This window comes from Manihot esculenta, chromosome 3 (assembly GCF_001659605.2).
Source record: "Manihot esculenta cultivar AM560-2 chromosome 3, M.esculenta_v8, whole genome shotgun sequence".
NCBI classification, from domain to species: Eukaryota; Viridiplantae; Streptophyta; class Magnoliopsida; order Malpighiales; family Euphorbiaceae; genus Manihot; species Manihot esculenta.
In genome coordinates, this window is record NC_035163.2 from 27,685,961 (window position 1) to 27,702,396 (window position 16,436).

The 16,436-nt window shown below is 34.6% G+C and overlaps 3 protein-coding genes across 4 annotated transcripts; 1 reads left to right on the top strand and 2 right to left on the bottom strand.

Moving 5' to 3' along the window:
• Positions 1-539: 539 nt before the first annotated feature.
• On the top strand, positions 540-4,159 carry LOC110612181 (putative vesicle-associated membrane protein 726). The gene is made up of 6 exons (XM_021752885.2): positions 540-699; positions 900-1,132; positions 2,780-2,921; positions 3,005-3,125; positions 3,396-3,458; positions 3,686-4,159. The coding sequence occupies exons 2-6, from the start codon at positions 943-945 to the stop codon at positions 3,827-3,829; spliced, it is 660 nt and encodes a 219-aa protein (XP_021608577.1). The 5' UTR covers positions 540-699; positions 900-942; the 3' UTR covers positions 3,830-4,159.
• Positions 4,160-5,468: 1,309 nt separating this feature from the next.
• Positions 5,469-8,093, bottom strand: LOC110612442 (protein SULFUR DEFICIENCY-INDUCED 2). Of its 2 annotated transcripts, XM_021753231.2 has the most exons (5): positions 7,820-7,959; positions 6,885-6,967; positions 6,581-6,793; positions 6,175-6,330; positions 5,469-6,040 (listed from the first exon to the last, which is right to left on the bottom strand). In XM_021753231.2, the coding sequence occupies exons 2-5, from the start codon at positions 6,885-6,887 to the stop codon at positions 5,633-5,635; spliced, it is 780 nt and encodes a 259-aa protein (XP_021608923.1). In that variant the 5' UTR covers positions 6,888-6,967; positions 7,820-7,959; the 3' UTR covers positions 5,469-5,632. The 2 variants fall into 2 exon arrangements, with proteins under 2 accessions (XP_021608923.1, XP_021608922.1); XM_021753230.2 differs by lacking the exon at positions 6,885-6,967 and having other exon boundaries at positions 7,820-8,093.
• A 1,676-nt stretch (positions 8,094-9,769) lies between these two features.
• Positions 9,770-15,943, bottom strand: LOC110612007 (ubiquinone biosynthesis monooxygenase COQ6, mitochondrial). The gene is made up of 10 exons (XM_021752624.2): positions 15,791-15,943; positions 15,575-15,698; positions 14,792-14,891; positions 14,375-14,518; positions 12,738-12,796; positions 12,486-12,553; positions 12,343-12,394; positions 11,378-11,548; positions 10,623-11,222; positions 9,770-10,161 (listed from the first exon to the last, which is right to left on the bottom strand). The coding sequence occupies exons 1-10, from the start codon at positions 15,796-15,798 to the stop codon at positions 9,946-9,948; spliced, it is 1,542 nt and encodes a 513-aa protein (XP_021608316.1). The 5' UTR covers positions 15,799-15,943; the 3' UTR covers positions 9,770-9,945.
• Between the last annotated feature and the right edge of the window lie 493 nt (positions 15,944-16,436).

Here is a 16,436-nt window from a genome sequence, read left to right on the forward strand (position 1 = left end):
ACCAAATATCATCGCTTTTATCTAATTGAACTACTGTAAATCTAACAAGTTTTATGCATGCAGGTGAAATTAAATTTTTTTACATTTAAAATAGAAAATATTATTTTATTATTACATATTATATCAAAATTTAATTAGACTTAAAGATCAATTTAATTTAATATAATGTTAGATCATATATTACGAATAATAATTAACTTTATTTAATTATAATTGACTTTTGATTAAAATTTACACTAAATTAATATATTATCATGATAAATGTATATTTAAAAAAAGAAATGATTAATAATTAATCTAAAAAAATTCATAACCTCATTTTTAATATCAATATTGAGTAAAAAATATTAAAAATGAAATTAACTACTATTCTATATAAGAATACACAGTTAACCATTAATATTATTTTATTAACTCCATACCAAACATGTCTTTCAATTTAAAATTTAAAATTGCTTTTCCGTAAACGATAACATCCTCTATTTATTTATAATTTTTTTTAAAAAAAGATAAGTCCTTAGTCGGGTCCAAGTAGAAACTTCCTATTTGAAAAATTCCTGATATCTGAAAAAAAATTCAAAAATACCGAGTGGGAGCAGCCGCATTTTAGAATTTTCATTTTCTTTCATTTTCCTCCCCTTCCTTAATTCTTCTTTTTCTATCTCATCCATTTTCCACTCCAGCATTTTGCATTTCCAGGTAACGCCTTCTCCTTCTCTCCAAAAGCGTTTGTCTATTTGTCTATAACACAGAATTGAAAAATATAAAAAAGCAACGAACGCTACCAAACGCGTCACAAGTAATTGGTGTATAACACCTCACAAACCCAAGGTTCGCCAATTTTCTTTTTATCCAATCTCATCGTCTCCCTCTCTCCCCTTTCTGTCTGATTTCTTCAGGGTTAGGGTTTTGCTGTTCTCCTGTATATAAGCAAAGACAGAGATGGGGCAACAGTCGCTGATCTACAGTTTTGTCGCTCGAGGCACTGTGATTCTGGCGGAGTACACTGAGTTCACTGGGAATTTCACCAGCATCGCCTCTCAATGCCTCCAGAAACTCCCTGCTTCCAACAACAAATTCACATATAACTGTGATGGTCACACCTTCAATTACCTCGTTGAAAACGGCTTCAGTAAGATTCTTCAGTCCACCTATATCTACTCGCTTTCCCCTCTTTTCGTATGTTTGTGTCGTTTTTTAATTTTGATTTGTTGATCTGATCTGGATCAACGCTTAATGTCTCATTAGTAGTGTCTTTGCTGATTTGCTTGTGTTTCGTGATACCTTTATATCCTTGACATTTCATCTAGATCTTCGTTTTGTACATGTTTACGATTACGTTGACTTTTGGGTCCTTTTTGTTATTTGGGGATCCTGGGTGTTTGACGTTGTGACTTCAAAGCGTCTCATGATTGTGAAATTAGCGGTGCATATGGATTTTGAATCTTGATCTACATATGGATTACCTTTTTTCCGTAATTTGTTGGTTATTATTTCTGACGAGTCTATTAAATGTTGAATTGATAGTTTTTGGTTGTCTGTTGACTTTGAAGGAAATTGTTTGTGCTCAGACATTACATCTTGCTCTGTTGGTTGAACGAAGAAGGGTTCAAACATTTGTCTCTCGTAGGTTATTATTGGTTTTTGTTCCTCATTACTCTCTAGAACTTCTAATATGAAGAACAGAATTGTAAAACGTGTTTCCTTTGGTAATCCTGGAGTTTTACCAGCAACTATTTAGTGTGATCAGTTTCTATGTTAAAAACCATAGAGGATTAGGATTTCGTAAACCAACTCTGTATTTGCCTCATTTGAAGAGGCCTGAGGCTGATTATTTCATAAGTATTGAGATTTATAAAGCTCTAGTGGTTGTTGTTGAGAGATTTATAATGTTTACTAGGACTAGTGCTTGTTGCTTGGCAAATCAGGAAGTTATTATGTTATGGCTGCAAACCAGTGTCACTGGACATCACTGGAATTATTCTTTCTCCTCCGTCTCTTCCCACTCTTTTATTTCTCCTGTGCTTTTTATGGTTGGGGTCTTGGGGATTGGTTTTTACATGAGCGCATGTATAAATGGTTAGGCCATGAAATTATTTAGATGTCTTCTTTCTTCTTTGCGAATTTTCTTTTGATTGGGATTTTGCATTATGTGATTTGAGGGCAGAGATGGTAACAAAATTTCTGCTTATCTTCTTTAAAATGTGTTCCTTTTCTCCGTTTTAACTGTATCTATTATTTATTTATGCCTTGTTTCTACATGTCAACTATGTACATTGTTGCCTAATTTTGGTGGACCCTGTTTCTGAGCGAACAACCTTATAGAGTGCGGAAAAAGTAATTTTGTTATTTATTCATGTCTTGTTTCTATATGTCAACTATGTAATTTGTTGCCTAATTTTGGTGGACACTGTTTTTGGCAAACAAGCTTATAGAGTGCGGAACAAGTAATTTGGAGAGTTATGCCTGCTTTTAGGCAGGGAATTTATGTATTTGCCTGGGTTCTACTTTTGAACCTTAGCATTTGCAAGCAGTTTATTGTTGGGATGATTATAATGATGCTTTTTTGGTGTCCATTTTGCATCACAGTGATGCTAGGCAAATTTAACTGAATCCTTGCAACACTTCCGCACCCCATAGGTGTGAGCATGCCTTGGGTCCTTTTACTTTTCTGTTAGTCTTGATTTAATATGACTTCAAAACTAAAATGCTTCATTGCGTCTTTAATGATATAACCCATTTTTCTATTAACTCTGCTTGTTTATTTTGGATGCTGCAGCCTACTGTGTGGTTGCAGTCGAATCTGCTGGCAGACAGATTCCAATTGCCTTTCTGGAGCGAGTTAAGGAAGACTTCAACAAGAGATATAGTGGAGGAAAAGCTGCAACTGCTCAGGCCAATAGCCTGAACAGAGAGTTTGGGTATAAATGTCTATGTCTGATGTTTTTATATTGATGAATTTTGTTTCTTTGTTATCATGATTTACTTATTGTTTCTGTTGTAGCTCCAAACTAAAGGAGCACATGCAGTATTGTGTGGATCATCCTGAAGAAGTCAGCAAGCTTGCAAAAGTGAAGGCTCAAGTTTCTGAAGTTAAGGGTGTGATGATGGAAAACATTGAGAAGGTACAATGTAGCAGATAGATTTTCTTAAAATTTTTGTACAAGTTGTTTGTAGGTTTAAAGAACCTGGGATCCTATTTTGGCATCCATTTTTCTAAGTAAATGTGTAATTGCTAAAGGGGATTCAGGTAATGAGCCTGATGAGTTAACCATTCCTCTCCCCTACTTCTTCCCCTTCTATCTCGTGCATATTAATGTAAATTTTGAGTTATACTGTCTAAAGAGTGGTAAGGTTATTGAACATAGATTTTGGAATTTAAATCTTTTTTCCAGGTTCTTGATCGTGGTGAAAAGATTGAGCTGCTGGTGGATAAAACTGAGAACCTTCGCTCACAGGTTTGTCCAGTGTAGCCTATATACGTTTTCTTGCTATCTGGGGCTCTTCCATTTTTTGTTTGGGTTAATGGAATTGTACCATTTATTTCAAATGGCATTTCAAAATTTTTGAAATCTTCTGACATCATTGATTGAGGCACCTGTCTTTTTCTTCTCCTTTTTTCTGAGTGCAGATTTCTCTCTGGTACACTGATAGTGTGTTTGTTTAAACTGATGAAATTTTGTAGGCACAAGATTTTAGACAACAGGGAACTAAGATGAGAAGGAAGATGTGGCTTCAGAATATGAAGATAAAATTGATTGTTTTGGGCATTATCATTGCTTTGATTCTGATAATAGTGTTATCCATTTGTCATGGCTTCAAATGTTAATTTCTGTTGAATTTCATTGGAATGCTATCCTTGCTGCCAAGCTGACCAGATTGTCTGGCTTAAAATGTGTCGTGTTGCTTCTGATGATCCATCTTGCAGATCTCTCTCTCTGTGGAGTCTTTTTAGGTTAAACCTTTGCACTTATGTTAGCCATTAGGGATGTGAGAAGGTTTATATTTTGGATTAGTTGTATAGGTTATATGTTGAACTTTCTTCTGGTAGATAATTTTCTTTGTCCTTATAATGTTTGTTTAAGATGTAATGAAGGATAACTAAAATCCTGCAGTTAGATTGCCCTTTGGAATGTTATTAACGTATGTCTTTTTGATATACCCCTTGTTTTCATCCTTTTATAGTTCTACTTGATTATTATATGTGTCAATAAAATACTTTTTTGCTTTGATTTGTCTACATATCACAATGGCTATACCTACAGTGAAATTCATGCATAATACTGATGACTTCGGCCCATAACATTTGTGACTGATTTTTTTCTTTTCCGAACATTTGTGGCCGATGGAGTGATGGAGAATTGTGAAATTAATATCACTTTGTTTTTAATTGATCTCTGTTACATCTTAATTTTGAGATGCAAAAGGATTTAATATTTATTACTCATTGGATAAGGACTGGGATGTGTCGGGGTGTATGTTATCTTTGCAAACTGTGATAAAGGATTAAAGGAAAGACAGCTTACGGTCCCTGCTTTTGTAAGCAAAAACTTCAATGCGAATGGAATTGTGGACGGTGGCTGGTTCAGATCAAGTTCCATCTTGTGCGGTGTGCCGTCACCCATTTTACGTTATCATCTGGTAATTAATACTGAATTGGCTACCGGTAAAAGGAATTATTGCCTAAACAAATTCTTCTCCCACTTGTATATAACGAGCGCTCATGTTGATCGTCCAAGCGTTCAATTAATACGTAATCTCTATCGAATATGCAAATCTGGAACTTGTCCAATTAAAACCTGGGCTAAAATCAGTCGATAATGATCATTTAATTCGAATCGGTTTATAACCTTTCCTTCATTTTCTGAATTAGAATGCAATGGAAGTTTAGGTTTGACTGGATTGGTAGAAAATGAGCCGCTCCTTCTGTTCAAAATTTTAGAAATAATAGTTATTTTAATTAAAAAATACATATTATTTTACCAACTTCCTAATTATATCAATCTTTAATATAAAAAATATTAAATTTTATTAAAATAATACAATTATTATTGATAACATATAACATTTTAAATATTATTTTAAAAAAAATTATTAAGGAATTATATTGAAAATAAAATAAAATTAAATAGTCTTTAAACAAAAGACAAATTAATCAGGGCCTTTTTAATGATAAAATATTTCATTCTATTCTAATAATAAAATAGTAATGCTCTCAAAATTTACTTTAAATTATAATAAATTAATTGTTTAATTTTTATAATTTTAATATCTATAATAATTTAATTTTTATTAATTTTTAGATTTACACAGATGAATTTAATTGAAGAAACATTTTATTAATAAAATAAAAATTTAAGATTAAACCGTTTGTTAAAAAAATAAAGACTAAATTATACTTTAACCAGCCCTAAAAGAATTTACTGGGTTTGCACTGAGAGTAAAGTATGAGTTAGTGATGGCAAGTATTTCTGTGACAACTTCGCTACTCATTTAGGTGTTGTTCCATTGCAAAAACACTCGGAAAGTATACGCTATACACTTCCTTTCAAGTGCACGTTTGCTATACATCAACTCTTCATCTTAATCCCAGTTATCGTCTCCTCAAGAAAGATAGATTTAGAATGTAAGATCAACAGGCTAATTGATCTCTATAAGGAGAGATCTCTTCAAAGATGGGAAGTCTCCTTGATCTATATGGGGCACATTGCTTCATCAACTGGTCAAGTCCTTCTACAAAAGCATCTTCTAACCTTAACCCCGGTGATTTTGAGCATACAAGTGATGATTGGCACGTTTCTAATTCATGAAGCAACTCTTTGGCACGGTTTCTGGACTTGGGATCATCAGATCGCGAAAGCTTACCCTGCAATACATCGTCAAGGACTGAATGTGCCTCTGCATATCGTGTCTGCTTGATAAGGCACAAACACAAGTTGCAAGCCTTGTTAGCGTCAGGATCGATCGATTGAGCCTTCCGGTACACAAATTCTGCTGCCGAATAACTTCCTTGCTGCATGTATGCCCAACCCAAGTTTCCCTGTATTGATTGTGTTTGCGAAGTCAGCTAACTTTTGAAGACAACTAAAAACAGGGCATAGAGAAGAAAAAAAAAGTAGGAGCTAAACATATGCAGATGTAGTGTACACAGAAGAGACTAGATCAGTTCATTACCAGTATCCGAGACGTCTCCTGCTTGATGGTAACCTGGAATTTCTTCCCATGAGAGCGAGCCATTTTAGTAAGCTTTCCATTGAAGGTTTCTCCTTCATAGATCATCCGAAGCTTCTGCTTCAAAAGTTCTATCTGTTCCTCAATTCTCCCACATTTCTGCACATGACTACTAGTGAAACTCAACAAAAGATAACAGGACAAGGATTCACATTTTCATAACACAAAAATCAGTCTAGAATTGATCAATTGTGATATTTCTATATTGCTGTCGAAAATAATGACACAGTGATGAGTAATATGATGTGTTCAAAGGTTAAAGAAAGGGCAGTGGACTTCATATCTCATGCAAAATTCAACCAGATTATTTCTTGTGATTTCTAATAAGATTATTGTACTATGTAAGTACCTTGTACAAGTCAATGAGAACATTGTCTAGTGATTCTTGGGCTTGCTTGGAGCAGCAATGCCTAAAAGATTTTATAGCTTCAATTGCTTCCTCTGCTCGATCCTGCTGTTTCATAACTACTGCCATGTCTTTGAGGGCACTATCTACTTTATCTCCAGCGTTTATCGCCTTCCAAAACAAAACTATTGCCGCTTCTGGATCCTTTTGAACTAGCTGCATTTCCATGGAGAGGAATTAACACGAGTAAAAAGAACTGAAATTTACAAAAAAACTGCAGTTTCAAACTGAGATTCTGACACCCCACCATTTACTGACCGACTGTGCAAGCCAATTACACCACCAAGGAGACGGAAAAAAAAAACCCGAATGCGCACATCATATTGAAAACTGTACAAACCCACGTTAGCAGGTAGTCTCAATTGCTAATAAGATTGTCAAATTGATTATGGCCATGTAGAATCAATTTCAGTTTTGATGTCAACTTCATATAATCTTGTGACCAATGCTAGATATCGAATTCATTTTGGAAGTACTTACAAAATTTCAGCAAGTATTCACTTTTCATTGATTACAAAGCAGCCAAGTGGTATGTATGTAAATATCTTAATAAAAAGTTCCAAAATTGAGAAACAAACAGAAAACCCAGGAAGACTGGAAAATTTTACTTGACTAATATTATAAAGGACGCGAAGACATCTGGGATTCCAGCGAAGAGACCAAGTAAACCGCCAAATTCAAGAGCAGAAAAAAATAATGAACAACAATCTGATGCCTGAAGCCCATTAATGAGGGGTCAACAACTTTATGAAGATAAATTCTATAATAACTTTATTTTGTTAACCATCACTACACATCAATTAACATTTTACAAGTATAAATGAGAGTTTGTTTACTCTCCCGGTTTCTGTTTGTTTCGAGGGAAAGTTGTTTCAATAGTAAAATTTCCAGAGAAAATGAATATAATACACACACACACACACACACACACACATATCCATCTCGAACTGAATAGGACAGACGTCATAATGTAAAACTTGCGTTCCTCGGAACCACACAAAATCCAGAGAGATCCCTCTTGTGAATAACATGTCGAAGACTAAAAGATGAATCCGTTAACAACTCAATTCAATACAAGTAACAAGCAATAAGATTATATATAAGGGAGGATTACCCAGTAACGAAGATAAGCTAATTAATGAACCGCTGACATAAAAAGGAAAAAGAAATGGATATGCATACCTGAACATGCTTGGCTCTAACATAAGGGCTATCACCAGGAGGAAGCTTATGAATGACACGGTAAGGAAGCTCTTGATGATTGTTACGATTATGATTACTAAGCTTCTCTCCTTTTCCTGGGTTCATCCTCTTTTGAAAACCCTTCCTTCTTTAGCTTACACAGTCGCAGGACTGAGAACTGAGACGCAGAGGAGAGGAGATTCGAAGCTGTGAAGAAGAAGAAGAAAGTTTTCACATAGGTTATGAGAGCAGTGAAATGGAGCATCGTTTAAACAACATGAGATGATATATATGGTCCATGGAGAAAGCGTCGAAGATGGATGAATCTGGACGTGAGGGCTGTCGAAGTTCAATTCTTCCATCTCGTGGGACATTTCCTTTCGATATTTTGCCACGTGGCAAGGGCTTGTAACGTAGACGGGCCATCTCCATCTTCATTTCCATGGCGACGTGCCATCTAGCTGTTTGTTCCTCTTCTCCATTTTATGATTTTACCCTCCGTTTTCATGGAATTGAATAATATACCCTTGAATTAATACTTTATCCGCCGAGGTGGCTTTTTCTTTTTCTTTTTTTTCTATGAAATGTCAACTGCTTGCTGCTTTTCTAGTTGCTGTTGTTAATTATTTTCTAGATTTATCTATGCAACTCTTCATGATGTTGCCCTTCAACAAATGAGTGGCTGGCTGTTATAATTATTTTCTAATGAACATGTACCTTGTTCATACTCATTTTCATTCTCAAATCATACGAGATATAAATTATTCTGCGTAATTATTATATATATAATAAATAAATATTAACTATTTATAAATAAAATTATTAATAGTTAATTAAAATATAATATAATATAATTAATAGTTAAAATAAAGGAGTTGTATATTTATCATTTTATATTCTAAAATTTTTATCAACCGAAAAATAATTATGAATTGTTTAACAAATAAATTTTGATGTTAAGGATACACATAATCTATCATATGTGATAATAAAAAGAAAAAGGGAAAATTAACATCAATAGCTTTTTTCAGTTATCTTTTTTTTTTGTTTGTTTTATGTAGGTGGTGTTTAAAGGAGTATTTTTAAATCTTGTATGTTTTTTGATAACACTAAAAATAGTTTTTCAGAGGTTCAATATTGAAAGAGAGGTCCACCTCTAGAGGTCGTGTACCAGATTTAGATGTTTTCAATGGTAACTCAAATCTCGTTTTGGTATTAGAGTTCGGCCACCACTTTCTCCTCAGACAGTTCTCGTATTTTCTTCTCTTTTCTTAGCATGTAATATTAAATTTTCTGAAGACATACTTCTACTCTAGTAATTTGAGTCCTATCATTCTTTTTATTGCTAGCTCTCCTAGTTTTTCATGGTTGCCAGCAACTTGTGATTTTATCTCTACCTTTGTGATCGTTTTGTACGAATTTTATATCCCATAAAAACTTCAATTTGTTGTTTATTACTATTAAATGTTTTCTTGGTCTCTTTTCTCTTGATTGTGTAGTTGTTAGATGGAAGAAATTGTTTGCTCAAAGATGGAAGACGTTTTCACACGGATGGCGCTCTCAGCTTGATTCTCATCTCCTAGCTGCCTCATTCTCTTTCAAGTCGGGTTGCTTCATGAATATTTAGGGTTTTATTTTTTTAGACTTCTAAGCCTACCTGTAGGGCTTCTGTGGTGTTTTTTTTTACTGGACCATATATTTTCCTTAAACAATAAATTTTTATATCTTCTAATAATAATAATAATAATAATAATAATAATAATAATTCTGATAAAGAAGAGTGCTACTGCCTACTGAGGTGCAGTTGATTAGAGATATACACTTCTGTAGCAGCAACAGTTTTGCCGTAACCTTAATATCTCCCGAAAATGAAGCATAACACATTTAAGTAGTTGAATAGACTGCACAAGGGACTTGCAATGAGGTACCTTCTTTTTCAGGCCTTAAACATGATAATAAAAGAAAATTTTCTTTTAGCGCTTTGTCTGTTTCTGTTATAACGTGTCCATACGTACCAGAAAGTAGACGATCAAGGGAATTTAAGCTTTAACATTCAAAGTTGTACAAGATGTGTGGGGAAATTTTTATATGGAGTAGTTGATTTAGGATATCAACAAAATTGGTAATCAAGAAAAGAGGGGCAGCCTGTGCTCTCCTGAGGCATATGAGATGATACTCTTCTTAAGCGGCGATATGTGGTGTGCTCCATGAAAAGCAGCAGCACGTAGTACATTTAGTGGCCCAAAATCAACTGAGTATGCCTTCTGGAAACCATCCAAAATGGCCATCATAGTCAAATTTGCTGGTTTCCTCTCCGCTTCATATTTTTTCAACAGTGATACCTGCAAAAAAATTTACCTAGTGTGAGCATATCATCTATCGACGCTTGCAATAATGTCTTGTGCATGTTAACAAAACACAAAGACCATCTCAGACTAAAACAATAAAATAGGATCAGGGAGCAACCCCAATCTAGCAGCCCAATGGGCATCATCCAGCAAGAGATTCGGATGATATAATTAATGCCTAATAATCTATAAGCAAGTCGATTAAACCAACTGCAAAAGAAGATTAAACCACCAAAAAAAAGGGAATGAATTTTATGGATTCATGTGTCTTCTAAGGATCAGGTTACCAGACTAAACAGAGGTTCATGCGTCTTGATGTGGAAGTGATAAACGTTCAGCAGATTGCTTATATGAATTGTTAAACGTTAGGTTATAATGGCGGATATTTTAGCAATACCAACTAAACAAGAGCAGTTTTTGCGGTAATGTAATTAAGAAATCTAGAAAAGGCATACCTCCCCAATGTCCATGCCTAGAGCAATACCCTCAGCAATGACTCTTGAAAGGGCAAATGCGTCTCCAAAACCCAAGTTAACTCCTTGCCCAGCTAATGGATGAACTGCATGTGCTGCATCACCAATTAGAACAACACGTTTTGATGCATAGTCCTTAGCATGCATTAAGGACAGTGGAAATGCCATCCTAGCAGAAGCCAACTTGACCACTTTTGGCGGAACTTCAAAAGTATCATTAGCTGATATTACTAGATTTCCTCTGAGCCATGAAAACATGTCTGAACCTGCCAATAAACTCGACCTTGGATGAGGACCATATCCATAATCTAGAGCATGATTTACGGCTTTCACAAAATTATCCTCATTCATTGATTTACAATCCGATGATTCCTTTGGGTTCATAGTCCAGACAATATTGCTAAAATTATCACCCATTGGCAGAAGTGCAATTGGACCTGCTGGTAGAAAACGTTGCCATGCACACTGATTTTCTACACAATGTTCTACGGTGCAAATGACTGCATTCTGTGAGTAGTTCCACCCAGTTGTTTTAAACCCTGATAACTGTCTAACTTGTGACTTGGCACCATCAGCTCCTACCTGTTTATAATTATCAGTGATGCATTTTCTAGTGGCTCTCATTTATAATAGAATTTCTAGACTCTTTTTTTTTTTAATAAAAAATTTCTAGACTATGTCACTTGCATGTTATCTAAAAGGGGTACCACACTCCCTCAGCACAAAAATTTAATTACCACCAACTTTGCATATAGGCTGCTGCCATCGCTCAGTTCCAGCTTTGCTAAACGCCCCTTAACATATAATGCTTCTGTTGATGATGAGCTGTCCACTGTAGACAAAGAGCTTGGATGCAGAGACATCGAAGTTAACCGAGAAGGGTAGATTGTCTTTTGGAAATCAGTATCCTGTAGGATTGAAGACTTTGTTTCACAAATTGCAAGCAATAAAAAGGAAAACACCTTTATGGTATGCAGAGTTATGGTTCAGTGTTTTGATGCATCAGCAAGAAAACTAGGATTTCTGTATCCATCAACTGTTCATCAGAAGATAACATGAAACACAAGGGAATCAAGACATTCAGTAACTCCCATAGATTATTATGTGGCTCAGAAAGACTTACAAAGGTGGTTTTTAGATAGAATTCATAAATCAAGGATATGACTTTCAGGTTTGCTCGCTTGATACAAATATATTACACTCCGGATGAGCAATATGAGAGCAAAAGAGTTATAAGGCAAGAATCCAAGGAAAAAGAGGTTCAGGAAAAGCACAACTACTTGTCACACAGATCTATGAAACTTCACATATTTGAAGTTCGACGAGATCTTACACATACATGTAAGCAGATAATAACATATTTAGTATTTGTTTTGGTCCAATGATTGGGTTGCACCACTGGAAGGTAGTATTCCCCTCTCCCTTCAATTCCTACACTATCCTTTATTTTATAATGTTTACTTATTAAGCATAATTAAAATAGCATTACCAAACAATAATTCTGTAAGAAAAAGAATGGAAAAATTCCTTATAAAGAAAACCACAAAGAAAATATAATATAGACTATAGATAGCAATAAGCAGACATTAGGAGCAGAGGAAAACTCGAAAATGGATATAATATATGCAAAAGACAACATATTCTTCCACCAACACTAAGAGTTTCATCAAGTATAATGAAACGGTTTAATAAAGTAGAATACCTCAACACATGAGAATAGTGAACCATGAAGCACTTTATTCTCCACTACACAACTGGATCACAAGTATAAATTAGCATCATCAACCATAAGTGACCAAAGCATTATGCAATGATATTTTATTACCTCCCCAATTCTGTTCTTACCCCAAAACATCTTTATTTACATCTCTCGCATTGTACTTTGTGTATCCTAAGCCAGTGTAGTCCCAAACCTATAAAAAATAATTAGTTACAAGAGAGCAACTAAACTTTACTTTGAGACTTGATTGGTACTCTTATTTGAAGATGAAGGACATTGTGCAAAAATAATGTGATATGCAGCTTTCTGGCGCAGACTTCATGCAATAGAATAAAATTAATTCAAACACATAATAAAATTAAGCAAATATATATCACCTGCATTTTATCAAAATATGCATGCCGATGCTGTTGAACATATTGCCAAGCACCAATATCTGCAAAAGCATCATTGAGGCACAAAAAATATATCAATTGTCAGCTTCCCGTCAATGTCAATTTGGTCATGCTTGATGAGGACATTATTGCAGCCAGGAGAGGATCCATAAAATTTAACCAGTGAGGGTAGCATGTGTTAAATTATATACGTAAGTATATATAAGTAGAGACACTATACATGCGTATGATGGAGTCAAAAAGTTGGAAATTCAACCATCTATAGAATATAAAAAAGTCCAATATGCTTTATTATTTTTATATCTAACTGTATTTCAATGCATGTATATGTTACATAATAAGCCGTTAATTGTTTTTTCTAATCAATTATTTTGAACTTCACATGAGAATGAATTTAATAGTAATGCATAGAGAGATAAGTAAGAAAATACGTTAAGGTCCTGCGAAATGGATCTAGTTATGGGTCTGTGGGCTGAGGAATTAGGTGTAAGGGAAGGATGAGAAGGTGTTTTCCTTTTGCGACCTATGGTGAAATTCTAATCAAATTCATTAGAGAGAACTGGACCTCTTGAGTTGAGTACTCAAAAACTTTTGGAAATTTTCTGATGTCACTTTATTTAACTTACTGTCCCTGAATACAAATGAAGATGTAACCATCTCCTACAAACAAGGAAATAGGGAAATCATGGAGGATAACCCTCCTACAACTTAGGAATGAAAATATTTGAAAAATTGAATGCAAAGCATAAACTGAACCCACTAAAACATGACAACAACAATTAAGGAATCCACTAAAGCACTACAGCATCCACTAAAAAAAACTATCTTGACTTAGTGCTTGATGCTTCTTCTTTTTACCATGACTGAACCGTTGGTACTGTTGCAAGGGCTTGCTAAAAAAATAACTAATATGTAATAAATATAAAGGTGCTATAATATGCATAGATTTTTTTTTATGGTTGAAGGATGAGAAATGTTACCAATGAGATCTGAAAAATAATGTATATTATAATGAATAAATTAATCTAACCTAGTGGTATTTTTATTTGTTTTCTGATTTTTAGTAGCATTCTAACTAAGATTAAGGTAATGATTTGTGTTTAGTTTAACTATAATAAATAAATAATTTTAAAAATTAAGTAAAATTTGGGGAAAATTAATAAATTTAGTGGGCCAACATCGATAATACCTTACTATATAAAGGATTTTCAAGGAAGCAATGGAGATTAAGTGAATTATGCAGAAAAAATTAATAAATTTAGTAGGCCAATATCAAAAATACCCCAACTATATAAAGGATTTGCAAGGGGTGCCCCCATTGCTGTCATGGCAAATCTGCCAGTGTTTACAGCACATAGAAATCAAGAAGGGTAGGACATCAGAACAGTCATAAGAGTTTCCTAAAAATACATCTGGAAATTTCAGTCAACGATAAAAATTTTATGACTTTATGGTAACAATAGTTGTTAAGCAAAGTTTAAATAAGTTCAAACCAAAAGCTCAATCAGATAAAATCAAACCTCAACTGTGAATTATAATACAATTGGAGCAATGACAATATGATATACTGCTGCAGTCAGCAAAAAACAGGTACAGAATGAACAATGCAAATTCAATACCTTTGAAAAGAGATATAGTTGCTGGTGTGACTGTACTGACCCTTGTATCAGGTGGTTCCTCTTTCTTGATGCTTACTTTACTCCCTAAAGCAGGATTACTGTCAATGATCGCAACCTTCAAATGCTTTGTCAATGGTGCGGTTGCTGCACAAAGCAAGTTAACACGGTAAATTCAATGCCATCACTATGAATATGCTGGATGCGTTTCTGTAGTTCATAGATGCCTTTAACAAGAAAGGAGAATGTCTCCACCTTGACTTTTATCATGTTTCTTATTACAACCTTCCACCAGATTAATCATGTGGAAATAAGTAGACCCTACTAGTAGGCTACCAGCCTACCACACTGTTATCTACTCCAAGAACAGATGCAAACCAGAACCAGGGTAACTGGAAAAAAGAATAAATAAATACACACCCAAGGAACAAGCTAGGGCCAGGCCAACCATGCCTCCCCCAACAATAGCAACGTCATATGTGTGAACTGTATGAGTAAAGCTCTGCTTGTCCTCATGCCTCTACAAAGTCAAGGAATGCAATTAAATGCAAGAATGTGCTTCTCCCAAAATAACTGAAAATCGTTGAAGAAAGCAACAGCACCAAGAGTGTAAAAAACAAGTAGCAAGCATTTGTGAAAGGATAACAAGCTACACTAAACTCCAAACATTACTAGAACAAAGGGAGGATCACTCATCATTATAAGGAGCTAGGATAAATAAAATTCACACAGAAGAGCTACAAAACTATATCATTTCTGCAAAGAAGGCCAAAATAAATAATATTGACTCTCAAAATCACCTATAGCAACTCTATCCAGTATGCAATCCTCTTTTTGTGATTATGGTCAACATGTAGCATTCCCCCAGGTTTAATGTAATGCATTTATAGCGAACCCCAAATTCAAAGTTCAAAGGTTTGGAAAAAAAGCACAATTTTTAATCCACAGAAGGAAGAATAAATAATTGCCACCTTTGGAATAACAAATTACACAGTTATTGATATTTGGCGGCATTATCTCAGACCCACTTGTTAACTAATATCCTGATTATGATGAAATAATCTCTATCACTACAACAAAACTCTCAAAAATCAAATAATCATAAGAGAAATGAAATTAAGTTTCGGCCTAGAATAAGAAGCATAAGCACCAATGCGAACCAAAATTAATCACAACATACACATACTAATTCTAACAAATTACATGGTTGTTAATCTGGGTTGAAGTAGAAGCAGGTGCACTTGATCCTCCGCCACTGCACAAGTTCTTCCGCGGAACTTTTGATAAATAAGCATTAGTAGCAGCAGCAAGTTTTCTCGTGATCGCCCTGCGATGCGTTAAACGAAATGAGAAAACGAAGGCCATGTTGGCCGATTGATAAGAGCTAAGTGCTTAATTTTAGGAATTTGAAATGCGTACCTGTTCATTGTTGCAAGTGCAGGAGCTCAGCTGAGTGACGAACTTCAGCGAGGCGGAGAAGAGATTTAACTCTTGGTTCGGAACAACACTGATCTGGGTCCAGAAGAGAGGTGGATTGGATCAAGGCTAGGGTTAGTGTTTGGGCCTCGGCTGCTGGTTGGGCTTTGCTATAGTTACCTTTTTCAAATTTTCAGTTAAGTATTTGTCATCCAGTCTAATAATAATAATGATAATAAAATCGTAAAATGCTGCAGCATAATCTATCAAAAGTTCCATTTCAAAAAAAAAATTCTATCAAAAGTTGTCAAGATCAGTGCAATGGCAAGTCTTATATATCGATTTTGCTGCTTTGGAATCAATCCACTATCTCATAATTTACTCTTGATAAAGTTTTAAATATCTTAAAAAATTCTACCAAAAATCAAAATTCATGACAAAATATGTTGATATTTTTTTAAAGGAAATCAAATAGACGAGATCACAAAACAGAGAGCGGGGTTAAAATGGGAGGAAAAGGGTAACTCAACACAATGATTTCATCTAAAACTTTTTGCACAAAACATGCAGAAATTAAAACCCTCCCACACAGACAGCAAACACAGAGAAGAAAAATCCATTGATCCAGTAGACCGAATGCCAGCTCTAA